A 19,845-nucleotide genomic window follows, 5' to 3' on the forward strand; every position below is an offset into this window, starting at 1 on the left:
TACAATCCTTACCAAGTGCAGGGATTCCAGATGTCACTGGACTACAACTCCCATCTTCCCCAGCCACAATGGCTGAAAACAATTATGGGTGGGGCTGGTGGAAGTTATAGGCCAAAGGCATCTGGGAACCCAAGACTGGAAACCCCTGCCCTAGTCAAGGTATCAATAATACATCATTATGTAGATGTTGAGTGCCAATTTTTCTATGCTGCTCTGTTGAGTACCTTGAATGAACAGAGAACTGCTAATTTGGTCTTTATGACTGAATATTGGTCTGACTTGTGTGAAAATTTCAAGGTGCATTAAAGGTAGTTGCTTGGCTTAGAGCGAGAGTCCCAGCCTTGCTCTAAGGCTGAAGGCAGTTATGGCTAGGGATGATAAGGAAGTCCAACAACATCTGGAGGCCCAGGATTGGGAACCCTGGCTTAGAGGCCATCTGAATGCTCTTTTTTGCTAGCACTTGCTGGGTAACATACAGTGGAGGTGGCCTATTGAAAATGATTCGGAAGGTTCAACTAGTCCAGAATGCTGCGTCCCGCCTCCTCATGGGTGGCCATAGATTTGATCTCTTTTATGGTCATTGCACTGGTTGCCTGTTTACTTCTGGGTCTAATTCAAGGTGCTGGTTCTCACCTACAAAACTCTTATGGGCTTAGCACCTGTACATCTCTGGGATCGCCTCTCTCTACTGGTTATATCCCATCCTGTGAGGTCCTCTCAGCTGGCCCTCCTTAGTGTCCAGGGCCCTGGTGTAGTGTGTGGTGCCTGAGTCCATAGGAGGGCCTTCTCTGTGGCTACCCCTCTTCTTTGAAACAATCTTCCTCCACCCAGATTCATTCAGCCCCCTCCCTAGCTGCTTTTAAGGCTCTTCTTACCTGTTTCGCCAGGCGTTTGCCCTTTATTTTTTATTTTTTGTTTTTTTATTTAATTTTAATTTTAAAATTAAATAAAATTGGTATTGTTATTGTTCACTACCTAGAGTCTTTGGAGGAGGCAGTACATAAGCATTTTTAAATGAATGAATGAATGAATGAATAAAATATTGCCTCCATGTCCTGCTTGTGGTGGGCTTGCTGGAGGCATCTGTTTAGCCACTGGGGAAAATAGGATGCTGGACTCCATGAGCCATTGGACTAGATGAGCCATCTTCTGATCTTCAGGCAGATTTTCAAACTTTTTTCCCCTTGAGGCTCTAAAAACAGACTTGAAACTGGAGAGAGAGACCTGAAGATGCTTGAAAGCCAGATTGGGGTCTGAGCAGGATTTCTAGGGGTAGGCTATTAGTGCCCTGAATAAGTCTTTCCTTCTCCCCATGAGTATTGGAAGCAGAGCACATTTTGAAAAATAGGCACATGCAAAGGTGCTTCATCAACATATCACATAATCCATCTTTTTAAAAGGCAGAATTTGAGTTTAAGGCTGAACTCAAAGAAAGAGTGCATTTCACAATTCTTTTCAGTAGAAACAAAAGCATCTCCCTTTTGGGTGACTTTTCAGGAATGACATTGAAAGCAAGGGCAAAAGTGTCTGTCCATTCAGAGTGAGGGCAATGGGGTATAGAAAGCATTGCTCTCACTCTCAGTTGGTTTCATTTGCCTTTAGTGATGTCATGCAAGGGAGCCCTAAGCACCTGTCATCCCAGTTGCTTAGATGCTTAATGGCAATAGCAGACCCTCTTTAGATATGGATGCAGTCTATTCATTTGTAAAACAGGGAACTGATGCAAATTAAATGGCCAAATGGGTGCATAGGGCAGGTGTGCTCTCCTTCCACCTGCTGTCTTTATCCCCCAGTTCAGGTGTCTTTCTCCCAGCTGGGCTCTGATACTAGAAGTCAACCTAGCTACGGGGGCGGGGGGGGGGAGGCTAGCTGGGTGAGAGGGGCTGTGCAGGAGGCCAGGGGTGTGGGAAGGGTTAATTGTATGCCCATTTGGCTATTTAAATTGCATCTTCCAGGATGTGTACAGACTGCATGCGGCAGTTCGGTCTGAATTCGGACCGAACCACTGCTCTGTGAACCGGTCCATCAGATCGACCGATGAACCATCTCAGACCAATTCAGAGCAGTTCACGATTGAACCGCCCAGTTCACGGCAGACCAGTTCGACCACAAACTGGTCCGTGTACAACCCTGCTTCCATCCTTTGCTAAATACTTGAATGGGACCAATCTGTGTTTCAAGCCCCATCACTATGGTTTGTTTTGATCTTGTTGAATTTTCTATTGCCAAATTAACACCAAACTGCTTTTTTTGGTATGTGTGCACAGAAAATTGACAATCCAGGCTGTTCAGCAATGACACTGCCCTTGGATGGATTTCTACTATAGGAAGATGAAAACTTTGTATGCCAAGATCCTTATTCTAGCTGCTATTCTGGCCCAGTGCAGATCATTGGCCCCACAGGAAGGTAAGTGCACTTCCTCCATAATCTCCTCCTAAACCGGGAATTCTCAGTGTACAGTTAATCATGGCTTTTCCAGGGGAACGTAAATGCTGGTGATATCAGGATATTAGATCAGGCCTCAGTGTATTTCACAATACACGATGCAGAGCAAGTAGCATTGGCCTTCTCAAAAGCACACACACACACCCCGAATTTGAATTGAGGGGTGTGCACAAACCATGGTTCAAGCACTGGTTTGGCCCAGGGAGGGGAGTGGAGAGTGGGAGTTTTAAGAAAGAGGAGAGCAGATCCTTAGCTGTTCTCCACCACCTCATGCAGAAGCTGGGGTGGCACTCAGCCCAAGTACCCTTGTGTGGCGCCAGCATACAGATGACTTCCACGCATGTGCTGTGTGCGCTGGCACCGTGCAGGGGTACTAGGGCCGAGCACTGCCCCAGCAGGAAGCTACATGGGGCCGTGGAGAGCAGGTCAGGACCCGCTCTCCTCTTTCTTAAAGCTCCTGCTCCCTGTTCCTCTCCCCGCACTGAACCAGTCCTCAAACTGCAGTTCATGCACACCCCTATTTGAAATGTGGTTGTATTAGTAGCTTCAGTAGCTTTGAATTGTTTTCTTATTTGAATTGTTGTCTTATTGATTCTAGGTTTCCTGTTTTTATTGATGTTCTAAGCTGCTCTGAGTTCTGTAATTGGATGCAAAATGTGAGGCATTCTGATATCTTAATAATGACAGTGATGATAGGAGTACTGGTCTTTCAGTACCATCTACTCTGAATGGGGCTGCAGTCCCCTTGAACAAGAGTGTGGCTTCGAGGTTCTTTTATATTTCATTTGGTGTTTGAGCTCCAGGTGGAGGCTGTGGCCAGAAGAAACTTTTTCCAGTTTCATCAGGGTACCCCCTTTCCTTGGCTATAGAGCCCCTTCTTTCTGTACACTCTAGACTAGATTACTGTAAAGTGTTCAGTTTGAGGCAACCTTTGAAGACTGTTTGGAAATGGACTTGGCCATAGAGATCATATTACACCCATCCTTGAAGAATGGTACTGGTTACCAGTTGACTTGTGGGCACAATTCAAGGTGCTGGCTTGACATTTAAAGTCCAACAAGGTCTTGGCCTTGGCTGCTTGGAATAATGTCTCCTCTCATATATCCTTCTTTGTACGTTAAGATACTAAGCAGGCATTGTAACAAGTGTCCTCAACTGTTGGAGGTCCAGTGAAAACATGTAAGATTTAGGGCTTCTTAGTAGCACCTCAGCTGTGTGGAATTGCCCAGAGAGGCTTGCCTGACCACATTTCTTCTTAATTTTAGAAAACTTTTAATTTTTAGAAAATATTAGAAAATTGAGGATGACCTTTTGCTGAAGGGCATTGGCCTTCTGGAAGTAGAAGACTCAGACAGTGGACCTCAGTGTTAGCAGTGGAAATAACTTGGATCACTCTTGGATCACCCTGGAATTTCACTGGAAATTTTACTCACATTTTGTATTGTGGTTTTGTTGCTTTTTAATTGCTCAATTATAAGCATTTTTAAAATAATAAACTGTATTAAAAGCTTGCTGAGAAGCAGTCTAGAAACTGAAAGAAGGAAGGATTATCTTATCAACCACTGGGCAACGTCAGGTTTCCTGCATTATGCCTAATTGGGTGTATAAACCCAGGTGTTTCTTGTTACTGAGGGAAACAGAGTAAGAGGCATCCATAGTGGTCCTAATACATTATGGGAAATGCTTGCTGAGTATTATACTTGAAAATGTGAATGAAAATGTATTTCTCAATAAGGGGCTGCTCTCATTAAATGAATACTCCTCTTTTTCTGATGGGATTGGAAGGGTTTTTTTGGTGAGAAAACCAAACATGGGAGTTATTCACACATGACTTCATGTTTCGGGGTAAATGTTGAGTGAAGCCACATTGAACTACACTCGTGGCATTGAGGGAAGCAGCCCCTCCCCTCTGTTCTCGGATTTTGTTTTGAAACAAGTTCATCTGGCATGCTCCATGTTTTCATTCTAACCAATGGGGCGGGGAGGGGAGAGAAAGAGCTTCCAAAAGACCGATATCTCACTTTCTAAAGAGAACATCCCTCTTATCATTCTAATGATCCTACGTCAGTACCTCTCCTTATTTGCTCCGGCGTTTTCAGAAAAAGTAGCTTAAAACCAGAATTTTTAAAATCCAGAAATACGTTGAGGTAAGCTAGAATTCGCATTACAAAGCCCGATTTGTGTGTGTAGTGGGTCCAAGAATCTCAAAGGAACTTTGGGGTAAGTTTGTCTGGTGTGTGAACGCACACACTCTCCTCTGAAGTAGATTCGGTGTAGAAGCCCTGTGTGTAAAGCCTCATGGTGAATATCTTTTAACTAAGTCATTTTGTAACCCACTGTGCCCGAAGACTTTATGATGAGATTGTTAAAACAGCAAAATAAATAAGGCATTCATGAACCAGTGGTCTAAAACCAAGGTTTTCCCCAAGTGAGTCTTTAAACTCTGAGAAACCCACCAAAGGGTTAAAGGGACGCTTTGGTGCCAACTACGGAATTACCTGCATTAAATTCCAAGCTGTCAATTAAGCCAATATCCTTGACTATAATGCTGTTTAATGCAGAGTTGGGAACGGTGCAATAAATCAGCGTCTGCAGATGTCCTGGGCAGCCTTTTGATTTATGAAGTGGGGTAATCTAGGAGGCGTACGGAAATTCTCAAATAAAATCATATCCCCCTTATGATTAATATAGCTGTCTTGAGCTGGTATTTTGTTGCAAAAGGGTACCAATCTAAGTAGGTTTAAATGCATGACAGGGCTGTGTGTGTGGTTGTGTGTGTGTGTATGTATGTATGAAACGCAGAATGATTTGGAGTGGTGTGTGTGTGTGGGTGTGTGTGTTCCTTTTTCAAGCAACCTCCTCCCACATTAAATTCAGTAGTAAGTTACTTTGCTTCAGTAGGGCTTTGTGGGCCCTTGGGTGACTTCAGCAAACACCCTTTAACCAACAAGTGGTGGAGGATCAGAGAGGGAGTCATTGAGGGCAGCAGGTAGAGCAGGAGATGCACAAACCGAGAGAAGCATCCTCTGATGCGCACTTCCTGGCAAGGACAGAGGCAGGTGAAGACAGCGAACAGGGGAACTCAGGAAGCGAGTCAGACCCTTGGTCCATCTAGCTGAGCATTGTCTATGCTGACTGGCAGCAGCTTCTCCCAGGTTTCCGGTAGGAGTCTTCCCCAGCCTTACTTGGAGATGCCAGGGATTGAACATGGGGCTTTCTGCAAGCAAAGCAGATGCTCTGCCACTGAGCTGAAAGCCTTTCCCTGGCACTGTTGGCTTTTCCTGGTGGGTTTCTAATAAACTGGGTGTCCAGGAAGTCCTCAGCCTTGATAACCCCTGGCACAACCATTTGCATGACCTCTTTGGTGAGGATTCAGTTGCTACTGTTTCTGGGCTATGAGAATACAGTCATGGCTATTCCAGATTCTAGTGCAGGAGTAGGCAACCTTGGCTCCCCAAGTTAGTTCAGCTGTTGTTGAACTACAACTTCCATCATCCCCAGGCACAGTAAATTGTGGCTTCACCTAACAGGCATTGCAAATTCCAACAACATTTTGGAGTGAGGGATATAATAAACTAAGAATGCACAGACACAGTAGGAAGCCTCAGCTTATGTCTTAGGACACAAAAGTCTGACTCAGAGATTATGCTGGTTACCAGTGGACTTGTGGGCACAATTCAAGGTGCTGGCTTGAATTATGCTGTACACATATACAGATGCCTGTACACTCATTCACATGTCTGTGTGAATGACTGTACCCGTGTTCATTTAAAAAGTGAACCTGGATACAGGCCCTTCAAATGCAGGGTACAGAGAGGAAATGTACTTCTGTACCTGTATTCAGCATAACATGTGATGCCTGTACTTGTGTACCTGCACGAGTGTTGAACATAACGTGTGAATGGGCCAAGAGATGATATCAGACAGGGGCGTAACTATAATAGGGCAATGGGAGACAGTTGGCTGGCCCAATGCCTTGTGCCCCCCCCAGGCAAGGCACATGACTGACTCCCCCAGACGCTCACCCGCCCAGGCTTCCTTCAGTTGCATTCATCCTCTGAAATTGATGTGAGCGTTAAGACCTGGAGCTACCAGAACAGCACGTCTTTCTCTAGTACCATTCAATGACTTGCATCGTCCACAATTTACAAAACTGTTACCACTATTCATTCTCATTTAAAATTTCTTTACTTCATGAGCTGAGCTTCGGGGGGGGGCATTTTAAAATCTTGTCTCTGGGCCCACTCCAACCTTGCTATGCCCCTGATATCAGATTTGGAATAATCAGGACATCAACTCTTAAATCAATAGTAATCTTTCTACCACATATTTCTCACACCAGAGAAGAAAGTACCATAAGCGTGTGTGGAGTTTTGCTCAAGTTATACTGGTTTAACTTGTCTCTTCCTGCTTCTGATAGTCACAAGCAACTGGAGAGCAAAAGTCATGCAACAGGGACAGATAGCGAAAAGCATTTCTTCCTAAAGGCAGCAAGTCCTTCTTTTGACTTGGGAAGCACAGAAGAGCCTTCTATGCAGAGGTGCACCTAGATAATTTTGGAGCCTGAACCTAAAGGCCTTTGGAGCCCCCCCCCCTCCGCAAATTAAGCACTATCATGCTCAGCTGGGTGACCACACCACCCGGGACAGACTAAAGATTATTTAGAGGCCCCCAGGGGCTATGGAGGCCCTGGACTTCGGCCCGGAAGTCCAGGGGTAAGAGCACCTCTGCTTCAATGGCAGTAAGATCTCTCTGGGAGCTTTTAGTGTGTCTTGCCCGAGTGAGCTGCTGTTAATTGGAGGACTGTGTTTTTGACAAAGGAGGAGGAGAGGATACTTCCACCTAGAATGAAGAGGGATCTTGGGATTGCTGAGAGCTCAATCTCTCCAAGTGCCTCTTTGAGGTTGATATGTGCCTGACTTCTCATTACAGTCATAAATCTAGATAGCAGATTTCTCACTTTTCAAAGCTCAGTTTTGTGCCTGAGCATTGTCTTGTTTTATTTGGCAGAATCTTTAAATAGCTTCCATGATTTTTTATGCAGGGGATTAGACTGCTTTTTGTGCTGTGATGATATTTTAGACACAAACGTTTAATGGCACTTTGACCCAGTAAGCTCCCCGTTATGTTAGAAATGCCTTATTGGATATTTTCTGGCATCACCGTCTTGATCATTACTAGGAAAGCCCACTTTCCTGGACTGGCCTGGAGCCTGTAAGACTTGGTATCAATCTCTAGGTGACAGCTGAAGACAATCTTGGAGATTTCTAATGTCTGGATATTATGAAAAATGTTAGAAAAAATACCGGGGAGAAAAGATTCCAGAAACAGCTTCAACAGCTCTGTTCACATGTTATGTCCAACACTATGGCCGGGTTCATATGTTAGTTAGTTAGTTAGTTCTTCGATTTCTATACCGCCCTTCCAAAAATGGCTCATGTAACACCAAACCATGATTTTGTGGCAAAAGCGACCTGCGGTTTGCCTCACCAAACTCCCATTTGAACCTTTGGTTTGCACAAAGGTTTGCTGCCGAGAGTTCAAGTTTGGCCTCCAAAGCATTATGTCGAACTCCAGATGCTGCCATAACTGCAAGTTCGTGCCAATTTTCAAACTGCAGTCATAGAGGCAGTGGTGTAGACCTGCTGCCCAGGGACATGGCTGCTCTATGCCAGTGGTGCTTTTCGCTGGCTGGTTCTTGGAGAACCAGCCCCTCCCCACCTGTCACTTATCCAGCTATGGAGTTGCCTGGAAACAGGGATGCTGCCACATCCCATTGCAGTCTTGTCATCCAACCAATTGTTATCCCCTCTTCCCCCTCTGTCCCTTGCTCCCTCCTGCCAGGCAGGTAGGCAGGAAAGGGGATGGGGTGACAGGACGGGCACAAAGTGCTTTGCTTCCAAGAAAGAAGTGACAATGGAGTATGTTCGCAAACATAAACACTCCAGATGGCAACATAAGCTGGGCACCCCATCATAGCACCAAGAGGGAAACATTTTTTGGGTGAAGGGGTGCCCGGGCTCAGGCCCAAAAAGCGGCCCCAAGCAGGGATTCTTGAGCAGCCAAGTTCTGTTTCCCCCCACTGTTGTTGGGGAAGGGGGCCCAGCCCCTTCTCCTTGGGGTTTTGCAGTCCCAAGTCTTGCTAATGAGCAGGAATGGTCACCAGGGTCAGTAGTGGTCCAGTCAAAGGAGAGTGCCCACTACTGTGAAGACAGAGTCATCCAAACCAAGGTGGACCGCACTAGCTTAAGAGAGTGCCAGGCCATGGGGACAACCCCACACAAGTCATGAGAAGGACCATCAGAGGGGAGGGGAGAGAATTGCTTAGCAAAAACTCTACTGATGCCTGATGGCAAAACATCCCCTTCTCCCACGGACCACTTTCTCACGTGAGTGACAGGCCACTGGGACTCTGTATCAGGCCAGGCTGCTCTATGGAGGAAAGCCATGGGGAGTGGTACTTTCCCTGTCAAGTGGCTGTCAAACGATACCCCTTCGTCAGCTTGTCTGCAAATGTGGACATGTGTGCACCTGCCTGTGCCCTGAAACAGCAAACCTGCTGTCCTGGAGTCACTGGAAACTGGGGCTCCCTTCTCCTATGAATGCCCACACTAGCAGATCTGCATACATTGCAGAGCTGGGCTGAACCCCAGAATTTTGAATGGGTTTAAAGGTCTGTCCTGGATCTAACTAATCTGCCTACTTTCCTTCCACTGTCCCTACAACTAAATTTGGTCCAGATTGGTTAGGAAGTGCACAAGTTAGCCCACTTGTGCCTCAAATGTTCATACATCCGTCAACTTGAATTGGGGTGGATGACATCTTCACAAACTATGTGTTTGACTGTCCCTATGTGTCCCTACAACTGTACCAAATTTGGTCCAAAATGGTTCCCACTTGCACCTCAGTTTTTCATGTGTCTGCCATCTTGAATCAGGGTGGATGACATAATTACAAATTACACCCTTGAGCCATCCCTATGTGTCTCTACACCTGTGGCAAATTTGGTTCATATTGGTTAGGCAGTTCACATTAGTCCAATTGAACCTCAAATGTCCACACGTCCTCCATCTGGAATGGGGTGGATGACATCATCACAAACCACGCGGTTGAGGTGTCCCCCTGTGTGTCACTCACTTCAACTGCACCAAATTTGGTTCAAATTGGTTAGGCAGTCCACAAGTTAGTCTACTTGCGCCTCAAATGTTTTTGCACCCACCATCTTTAATTGGGGTGGATGACATCATCACAAACTATGGCATTGAGATGTCCCTGTGTGTCACTCATTACAATTTACCAAATTTGGTTCAAATTGGTTAGACGGTCTCAGGGGCATAACTACCATTAGGCAAGGGGAGGTGGCTGCCTGGGGCCCCCCACGCCTCGAGGAGCCCCCCAGAGGCAAGTCACATGTGAAGTGAGTGTGTGTGTATCAGCGAGGGGCCCATTTTAAAATTTTGTCTCTGGGCCCACTCCAGCCTCATTACGCCCCTGGACGGTCCACAAGTTAGCCCACTTGTGCCTCAAATGTTTACGCATTTGCCATCTTGAATCGGGTTGGATGATATCATCACAAACTAGACTGTTGAGGTGTCCCTACAACTGTACCCGATTTGGTTCATATTGGTCAAGGCATTGCGAAGTTGATAAGGGGAGATACGCACACGGGCACATGGAGTGTCGGGTGATCTCATAAGCTTACTGGAAAGTAGGCTAAAAATATAGCCATTGGATCTGTTGGAGATGTGACTCCATAAGAATCGACTCTCAGTACCAATAATTCCTATTGGCCACTAGGGACATTAAGAGTTAAGGCAGAGAGCGTAGGACTGCCCACTTGTCCACTCTTCAGTCTCTGATCCAAGTCTCTACTGCTTGGTTAGGGCACTCCCTCTTCTTTGTTCTCTCAGCTCTTTCCTCTTCTGCCTTCCCACCATGATGGAGCTAGTACAAGGGCTTTCTGTCTAACTTTGTAACTCCTTAAAATAAAGATTTACTTGTGTCAGAACTTAAATCGTTGTCTCCAAATCTCTTCTTTGAGTTCTGTTCTCATCAAACTGGGTTACTCTGCTAAAGAAAAGGTTGACTCAATGCTCCCCTATAGGATCTGCTCTTCCATTCAGCAAAGTAATCTTCAAACATTGATATATACTCAGTCTCTTACAAGGTTAAGATGTAAAACTACCCACAATATTTGTTTCTAACCTTATATAACCACAATACGAGGCTGTTCCCATGCGCAGCCTAAACTATGCACAGCTTATGCACAACCACTAGGATCGGCCCCGATCCCAGCAGCACCTCAGTGTCACTGCAGGGCTCCCAGCCAGTGCCAGGGGGGGATGCCCACAATGCACTGGGTGCATGTGTCGTGCATTATGGGATTTTCAGGAGCCAGGGATGACACATCCCAGCTCCCAGCCCTCTGCACTGCGCATCTGAGCACATGATCCAATGTGAGCACGGACCCAAAGATTGTCTGTGGGGGAGGTAAGTTTCAGAAGCCTTCCTTCCCGCATGCCCGGTAGCCTTTCTCACTGATCATGAGAAAGGGTCTACATGTTCTGGTGTGAAATAAACTGGGTTCCTGTCCCTTCTAATTCAGTCAAGAGTATAGATGGTTTCTTCTCTGCATCTTCTCTGTCAGTTTGTCCATTTCTACCTCCAGGACTTTGATTAACCACTCCTTAATTGTTGAAATTGCTGCTGATTTCCAATATGAGGCCAATCCCAGCTTTGCTCCTAATAAAAAATTTAACACAAGCCCTCTACAGGGCCCCTTGAAAACACTCATCCAAATCATTCAGCAATACATTCAATAGAACTGACCTCAGGCTTTCAATGCAAACTCCAGTAATTGAGATCAATATGTCTGGATGCTGTGGCATTCCCCTTGTAGGTGGAAGAAGACGGCTCAATTTGCACCACATTTCCAGCCTTTAAATTGATCGGTCTTAATTATTTCATTTAACCTGGCTGGAGCGAAGTATAAACAACTATATTCTTGGAGGGAGGGGCAATTCATGTTGCCCCTCCTTCCAAAACAAGACGTAATTGCTAACTTGGATTCTGATAGGTTCCTGTGGATTCATTTCAGCTCCAAATATCTACATCTCTGATTTTAAGGGAAACCCTATTGTGAAAAAATGTGGACAAAACAAGCCTTAGAACCCATTGGCCCCAGCCAGAAGGAAGGGGGTTCTGGTTCTGGTTCAAGAGAACCACCAAACACCACTTTCCTCAGCTACTCCTTCTTTGGGATTTGGACAGAGAGAACGTTTTCTCCCTCTCTCACAACACTAGATTCCAGGGGCAGAGCCACCATTGGGCGAATGGGTTCAAAGAACCTGGGCCGCCACCAATCAGCAGCCGCAAGTGTGGCCCCAGACATGTCCCCCGCATCTGACATCAGATGTGGAGGCGTTATTTCAGTCCCAAATGGGGCCACCCAGCCCTGTTTGGAGCTGAAATTGGGCTGCGCTGCATTGGACAGTGCTGTTGGGTTGACTCTCCCTGCCTTAAAGGCTCCTGCTCTCGCTGCCAATGCAGCAGGGCCGATCGATCTCCCTCCCAAATGGGGCCGCACGGCCCCATTTAGGAGAGAGATCGGCCCGCGCTGCATTGGCAGTGCGGTCAGAACAGCTCTCCCTTCCTTTAAGGCAGGGAGAGTCACTCTGGCCCCACACTGCCCAACGCAACATGGGCCGATCTCCCTTCCAAACGGGGCCACGGGGCCCCAATTGGGGGGGGGATTCCATGTCCCCTGCATCTGACGTCAAATGCAGAGGCGTGGCTAGCGGGGGCAGGGGCAGGGGGCTGCTGCAGCGGCCACACACAGGCCACTGCCAGCCTCCCTACGCTCCTGCTAGATCCAGATGTCATCTCATGAAACTGATTGCCAGGAAATTTAGGACCAACAAAAGGAAATACTTCATCACACCGTGCATAATTAATCTATGGAATTCTCTGCCACAGGATGTGGTGATGGCCACTAGCTTGGATGGCTTTAAAATGGGCTTGGACAAATTCATGGAGGACGGGTCTATCACTGGCTACTAATCTGAGGGCTATAGGCCATCTCCAGGCTCAGAGGCAAGATGCATCTCAATACCAGTTGCAGGGGAGCAAGAGCAGGAGAGAGGGCATGCCCTCACCTCTTGCCTGTGGGCTCCCCAGAGTAATCTGGTGGGCCACCGTGTGAAACAGGATGCTGAACTAGATACACCTCAGGCCTGATTCAGCAGGGCCGTTCTTTTGTTCTTATATCTGGCTTTCCAACCACACCCACTTCCTGGTTCTTTTACCTTGCTCATGAGTAAGCCCTTATTCAAGAGAAGGCTGTTACACGAGGAGGCCTCTCCCTGGATCAAGAGAACTAGCTGACAGAAGGAGCCAACTGCTGCCCCTCACCTCTGCATCAGGGCTTCTTCTTCCCCAGTGGCTTACATCTACACGCAGCCCTCTGCCTTTTTCTTCTTCTGACCCCACAACAGATTCTCCTGAACCCTCACACCTCCAGAGAGAAAGAAATCTACATTTTAATTTGACCACACCTTTTTGGGGAAAGGACAGCCTTTCTTCATCAGGTAGGGCTCTTTAGAACATGTGCGTGTTTATTTAAACAATTGTATCCCACCCCTTTCCTGCAGAATTCAAGGTGGTTCACATGAACATTTAAAATACAACAGGAGGCTTTACAGACAGGGCTTCTACCTCAAATTTACTTCAGAGGAGAGTGTGTGCATTCACACACCTGACAAACTTACCCCAAAGTCCCTTTGAGATTCTTGGACCCGTTCCACACACAAATCGGGCTTTGTGATGTGAATGCTAGCTTATTTCAATATGTTTCTGGATTTTTAAGATGCTGGTTTTAAGCGACTTTTTCTGAAAACGCTGGAGTAAATAGGGAGAGGCACTGATGTAGAATTATTAGCATGATAGGAGAGATGTTCTCCTTAGAAATGGAGATATCGGTCTTTAGGAAGCTCTCTCTTTCTTTCTCTCTCCCACCCATTGGCTAGAAGGAAAACACGAAGCATGCCAAGTGAACTTGTTTCAAAACAAAATCCAAGAGCAGAGGGGAGGGGCTGCTTCTTTATGCTGCTAGTATAGTTCGAAGTGGCTTCACTCAACATTTACCCTGAAACCTGAAGCCATGTGCAAATAACTGCTTCTCTCAGTGCCGCTAGTATAGTTCGAAGTGGTTTCACTCAACATTTACCCCGAAACCTGAAGCCATGTGCAAATAACTCCCAGCAGCAAAATGCAGCTGATCAAAACTTCAGCAATATCCTTCATCTCTGTTTGGCCAGCTTGCACCCTCTTCTGTCAGCAAAAGGAAGTTGATTCCAGAACACATAGAATTGCACTTTGGCTGTCCTTCTCTTTTCAAGTCAATGCAAAGCCAAGCTTGGTCTTTTTGAGCAACTTTCCAGTCAGTGTGGACATGCAATAAATGGAAGTGCAAACTCGTTATCCCTTGCTAACTGAACAAAGAGGCAACTTTTTAAAAGTGCTGATTTCTCTTTATTGAGCAGGGGGAGAGCAACTGGCCCTCTCCATGACCCAGTGGCATCCCTCCAGTGGCTGTTGCTGGTGTCTCTCGCAGGTTACTTTTTAAAGATTGGGGGCCCTTTCGGGAAAGGGAGCCATCTTTATTTATTTTTATTTCTTTATGTAAACCGCTTTGGGAACTCTTGTTGAAAAGCAGTATATAAATATTCATCATATTCATTTTAAGAAGGGGGGTTATTCTCCAAAATAGTCAGAGATATGGAGGGAGAAAAAAAATTATATTTGAAGAAACATAAATTATCTGAGGAAGAAAAATATTCACTCGGATTCTGCCCATGGAATGCCATTCATGCTGACAGTGAAATCCAATCAAAACAGATTCAGTACTTAAAGAGCTGGAAAATGCTTTGTCATCGCTTTAAACCATGTTCCAGTCATGCCAGCTACTCCTGGCCAGTTGTTAGTTCTTGGACAGCATGGCTGGTCCAGCTGCCCTCCTCTCCTATTGCCCTGTTGGCCATCTTCCATTCAGGATGACTCTTTCTGACACTTCGCTCCTGGATGCTACTACCTTACTTAGGGTCAAACTAGATGGGACTTTAATGGTTTGGTCCTGTGGGTTTGGCCTTTTTGGCAGTAGCTGCTTGCCCTTATAAGAAGTCAAGAGGCACTGAAGGTGGCTCCTCTCTTTCCTGCGCTGCCAGCAGGCTGGCCATTCATCAGGTCAACCACACAGCTCTACCTGACGAATGACCAGCTTGCAGGCAGTGTGGGTTTCAGATGGGGAGGCAGAGAGGATCCTCCTTGGGCGCTCCTCCGGCTCCTTAGGATGAGCCGCACCTGCTTTTTGGTCAGTTGGAGCCATTGGGACCCCTGATCCAGGCTGTGGCCCCCACAGCTGCTATTTGCCCCACGAAGCTGCCATTTGCACCCCGGAAAGTCAACTGCTGTGTAGGAAGCTGAGCGCATCCCCCAGCTGCACTACATAAGAACCAGAGTGCATGTGAAGTCCTTGAACAACAAAAGCACAAAGGTGATGAGCACAAACAGAGCTACTTTCTCCCTGCCACCCAGCAATGCCTCACACCTTAAAAAAAGAAAGAAAGAAAATGGGTTCACCTATTTTTCCTTTAACCCCTGCTAACTGAGCAAAGAGGCACCTTTTAAAAGTGGTGATTCTCTTTATTGAGCACGGGGAGAGCAACTGGCCCTCTCCAGCCCCAGCACAGCATCCCTCCCGTGGCTGCTGGTAGTGTCTAAGGTCTCTTATTTAGGTTGTGAGCTCTTTGGGGACAGGGGGGCATTTAATTTAATTTAGATATTTATAACTATGTAAACCGCTTTGGGAACTTTTGTTGAAAAGCGGCATATAAATATTCATCATATTTGTATTCGTATTGCCTTCATTTTTAAATATTAGATCTTTGCAACCTGTGCTCCCTTTTCGGAATGTGCACGAACCTAAAAGGGATGTGCACATGCACCGGCTACGTCCGGTCACTTCCAGGCCAAGGAGAGGACAGGGTGGCAGGGAGGAATGCTGCCGTCCCACTGGACCAGTTTTATGGAGAGTGTCGGTAGGGGAAACGCGGTGTGTGTGTGTGGAGTGGGGGGGTAAGTGCACCCTCCCCCTCCACTGCCCTTAAAGTTATCCCGCCCCACCTTCAAACTGGCACCTGCTGGTACTGTGCACATCCCTATTCCCTTTCTCCCTGTATAGGAGCACCCATCTCTCTTTATAATTTTTTTAAAATATAAAAGCCAGGTAAATCACCTAGCACTGTTGAATTTTAGGAGAGCTTTGACTCTTGCTCGCTATAATGCAACCTCGGAGAAACCACTGCAAGTCTGTGTAGACAATACTGAGCTAGATAGACCAATGGTCTGACTCAGCATATGGCAGTTTCCTATGTTCCTAATGCACTCCTTACCATGGTACTAGAGAAGGGAAATTTAAGATTTTTTTTAAAAAATACCATATACAGCTCAGCTGTGTCCCTGCAGTACAGGTGCTATTAAAACAACTGCCCATGTTTTGCTTTATTGTTTATTTTATAAGGATATTCTGAATAATTGTATCTCTCCTTCTTTAGTAAATTATCCCAGCCATACTGATATGTTTTATCTACATTTGTTGTCTGACCATAATGATGCCATTTCTTTAAATGTGGCTAAATTTTGTTTTAAAGCCTGCAAAATACGACAGCGATGTCTACCTTGATGTAGTTTGTTTTTGTTTGCTATAAATTGTATGATGATTGCTATCTGGTCGATGACCATAATAAAGAATCTATCTATCTAACTATCTATCTATCTATCTATCTATCTGGTAAACACTGTTCTCCAGGACCAAAACTGTCCCCTCCATTTCCCCATGCATTATTGTGTGGGTATGGGATGTCACATTGCTGGGACTAGACTGGGACTACTGCCGGAAAGGGATGAGGGAAAATCTTAAAGAAAACAAAACTGCATTTGTATTCACAGGAAACCCTCACTAAATTGGACTGCCTCTATGGGACTTACTCTTCCCAAGACAGTATGCATAGGATTCAAGTATAGGACTGCATGATTGCTCTGTGGATCCTTGACACTAACAGAAAGCAATAGGGAAGGCGACTGCAGTGCACATTGCACTGACTGCTCGGATGGTGAGGAATTGGAAAATGCAAAATCAACCACTACCACCACCCTTCCTTGGTTTTTAGATGATGCCCATATGGTGACTGCAAAGGGCATCTCAAAAGAGGCATTCCCTGTTCTCTCACACACAGGAGGGAATGCTTCTAATCCTTGCCATGTGAAATGTTTATAAGTACAAGACATTCTGCTCTGCAAGAGCTGTTTCCCAGCTGTTTCGTCTTCCTGTTTCCTCAGCATGTGGCACAGCAGAGACAGCGGACATTTTGTTCCTTGTGGATGAGTCCTGGAGCCTAGGGCAGGACAACTTCCAGCTGATAAAAGACTTTATCTACAATGTCATCCGGACGTTTGAACATGCAATGGTGGGGAAGGCGGGCATTCGGGTGGGTGTGATACTGCATGGAGATAAGCCAAGGTGAGCCACTAAGAGGTTTCGTTTCCTTCAAAATTTGGTTTGAGGTCGAATAGAATCACAGACCCCCCTAACTGATTCATTGATTCTTGGCCAGCTGCTTGACTAACCAGGGCACCATTTTGATGCCCATTTTGCTGTGGAAGTGGACCTCAAAATGGCACTTTTTTCCAGGGAAAGCTGATCTACCAATGGGATAGACCAACCTTCTGAGATGGGCTGATGCATCTGGAACAGAGGGTTGGTCTACCAATTGATCCCAATGGGTTAGACCAGCTCTATATGGAAAGAAGCACCATTTTGAGGCCCATTTTCCCAGCATAACGGGCCTCAAAATGGTGTCCCAATTGATTCTGGTTCAATCTGGGGTGATTCTATTCTACCCCGTATCTGGCCCTTTGTTTTCAGGGTGATTTGATTCAGGGTAGAACAATCAAAATCATCCCTAATGCCATCTGAATCAATTTGTGGGCAAAGCGAATTGCACATGCATAGGCAACTTTCTGCATCCTCATTGTGGCACTATAGTGAGGATTGGCCAACATTTATTTCTAGTGGAGATAGTATTGCACCTTGGGAGAAGCAGCTGCCAAGACCAGTAGAAGTTACTTGTGGCCTAGTCAGTTTCACTGTTCTGTTTGCTTGCTGCAGAGCTGTCTAGATCTGGAATGAATGCCCCCCTCAACTTCTCCTCAGAATACTTATTTTGATGTTGATGTTAAATATTCACCTAAAGAATGAGCAAACATTTTTTATCTGTATTTGGCATTCACTTACACTGGATTTCAGTCACTGACACTCAACTTTGATAGCTGATTTCATTATTAGATATTCAACTGGTTGACATTTGACAGTATTTCATAGGCCACATGAAATGTTGTTCCATATCTGATGGTATTTGATGGATGGCATGCAGATATAAAATGATATCTAATATCTGACACTATATGATAGCTGGCAGATGCTCCTGATAAACACACAGGGTCCCTCTAACTGTTTGAAAGTCCAAGGCTGATATGGGAGGAGGCAGTCTCCTATATTCAGTGATGCATGTAAAGAAGTGAACCTGGTTTATTTTAGTAGTTTTGTTTTGTGTTGCAATGTAAGCCACTATTAGTGTAAGAACAGTAGCATAAAAATAAAATAAACACAATACTATTTAGTATTTGACAATATTTGATATCTGATGTGCAATGATCTTAATATCTGATGGTACTTGATATGAATGTCCACTCACATGCAATGGTATTTCATAGCAGACACTACTTAATTTCTCACAAAATGGCACCCATGTTGATGTGCAACTTATCTAAATGCAATTGATTGGGTGTTCAGTGTATCAGTTAAAAGCCAGCCAATTAATTTAATATTACGTATTTAATTAGTTAACAACTTACCCCTGCTAACTGAGCAAAGAGATGGATCTCTTATATTAAGCAGGGGGAAAGCAACTGGCCCTATCCATCCCCAGCACAGCATCCCTCCAGTGGCTGTTGCTGGTGTCTACATTATGTTTCTTTTTAGATTGTGAGCCCTTTGGGGACAAGGAACCGTCTTTATTTATTATTTTTCTATGTAAACCACTTTGATAATGTTGTTGAAAAGAGGTATATAAGTAGTAGTAGTAATGTGTGGCAACTCTAGGAATCATGGAATTATCTGTGTTTTATCTGGGGATTTGCTTGTTTCTACCAAGAATCAGCATTGAATTGACGGATTACATCACTATCGAGGAGGTGCTGGTGGCTGTCCGGGACCTGTTCTTCAAAGGCGGAAATGCAAAAACAGGAAATGCTCTTTCCTTCCTAGCTGACATGATAATCAGTGCAGGAATGCTGCGAGAAGATGCAGCAAAGGTGAGCCAACTTCCTGACCCTGATGAAACACGCGGCCTCAGTGCTTGGGCTATTGACATTTGCTCCTTTAACCAGAATATGCCTTAAAGCAGAATCCAGCAGAGCTCCATCTGCTAACAGCTACAGAAATACTTTCCCAATTAGCAAGTCTGTCCAATTAATCCTAGTGCACTTTAAATGAAAATACAGTGTGTGTGTGTTGAGGGGGTGAAAGTAGATGATGCTTTCTGACTCTTTTGTTTAAAATCTCAGTGGTGTCAGGCAAGAAAGGCTCTGGAAAAGATGCAAATATCTGCTAAAGCAGGGGTGGACAAACTGGGCCCTCCAGCTGCTGTTGAACTACAACTCCCATCATCTCCAGCCCCAGTGGCCAATAGTGAGGGATGATGGGAGTTGTTGTTCAACAGCTGGAGGGCCAGCTTTGCTCACTCCGGCGCTAAAGGGCCTTTCATGGCTTAAATAACATTTCTGCAGGAGAGGTGGCTACTAGCCAAGGTGGCTAAATGGAACCTCCATGTTTAGGAGTAACGTATCTCAGACTGCTGTACTCTATGGACCTTTGGTCTGATCCAGCAGGGGTTATGCCATGACCCACAGATCCTGCCGTTAGTGACTCCTTAGAACCTGACATCAAGCAAAGACCATCTTCCTAGGTGGTCTCATGGTCTCCACATCCACTGGGAGTGGCATAGCTTTTTTCTGCTCCCAGCAAATGCTACTCAGAGACAGACTGCTTCTGAACATGGAAGTTCCATTTATCTATTATTACTGTATATCCCCCATAAATTTGTCAAATCCCCTTTTAATGCCATCTGGGCTGGTGGCCATCACCATCTCTTGTGACTACGAATCCCATCAGCTAGTAATGCATTGTATGAATAAATTCTTCATTTTGTCTGCTCAGCTTCTCGTTCGCATATTGCCCATCGTATATATTGTACTGTTTTTCATTCCACTATTTTTTGTTGCAG

At 45.5% G+C, this 19,845-nt stretch overlaps 1 protein-coding gene across 1 annotated transcript in view; it reads left to right on the plus strand.

Moving 5' to 3' along the window:
* The first annotated feature begins 2,331 nt into the window (after nt 1-2,331).
* Nucleotides 2,332-19,845, plus strand: part of LOC128327458 (collagen alpha-1(XII) chain-like) — a 64,975-nt gene continuing 47,461 nt past the window's right edge. The window contains exons 1-3 of the mRNA XM_053256255.1: nt 2,332-2,407; nt 16,841-17,021; nt 18,715-18,874. Of these exons, the coding sequence (XP_053112230.1) occupies nt 2,332-2,407; nt 16,841-17,021; nt 18,715-18,874 (417 nt within the window). The remainder of the gene's footprint in view (nt 2,408-16,840; nt 17,022-18,714; nt 18,875-19,845) is intronic.

This window comes from Hemicordylus capensis, chromosome 5 (assembly GCF_027244095.1).
Source record: "Hemicordylus capensis ecotype Gifberg chromosome 5, rHemCap1.1.pri, whole genome shotgun sequence".
NCBI classification, from domain to species: domain Eukaryota; kingdom Metazoa; phylum Chordata; class Lepidosauria; order Squamata; family Cordylidae; genus Hemicordylus; species Hemicordylus capensis.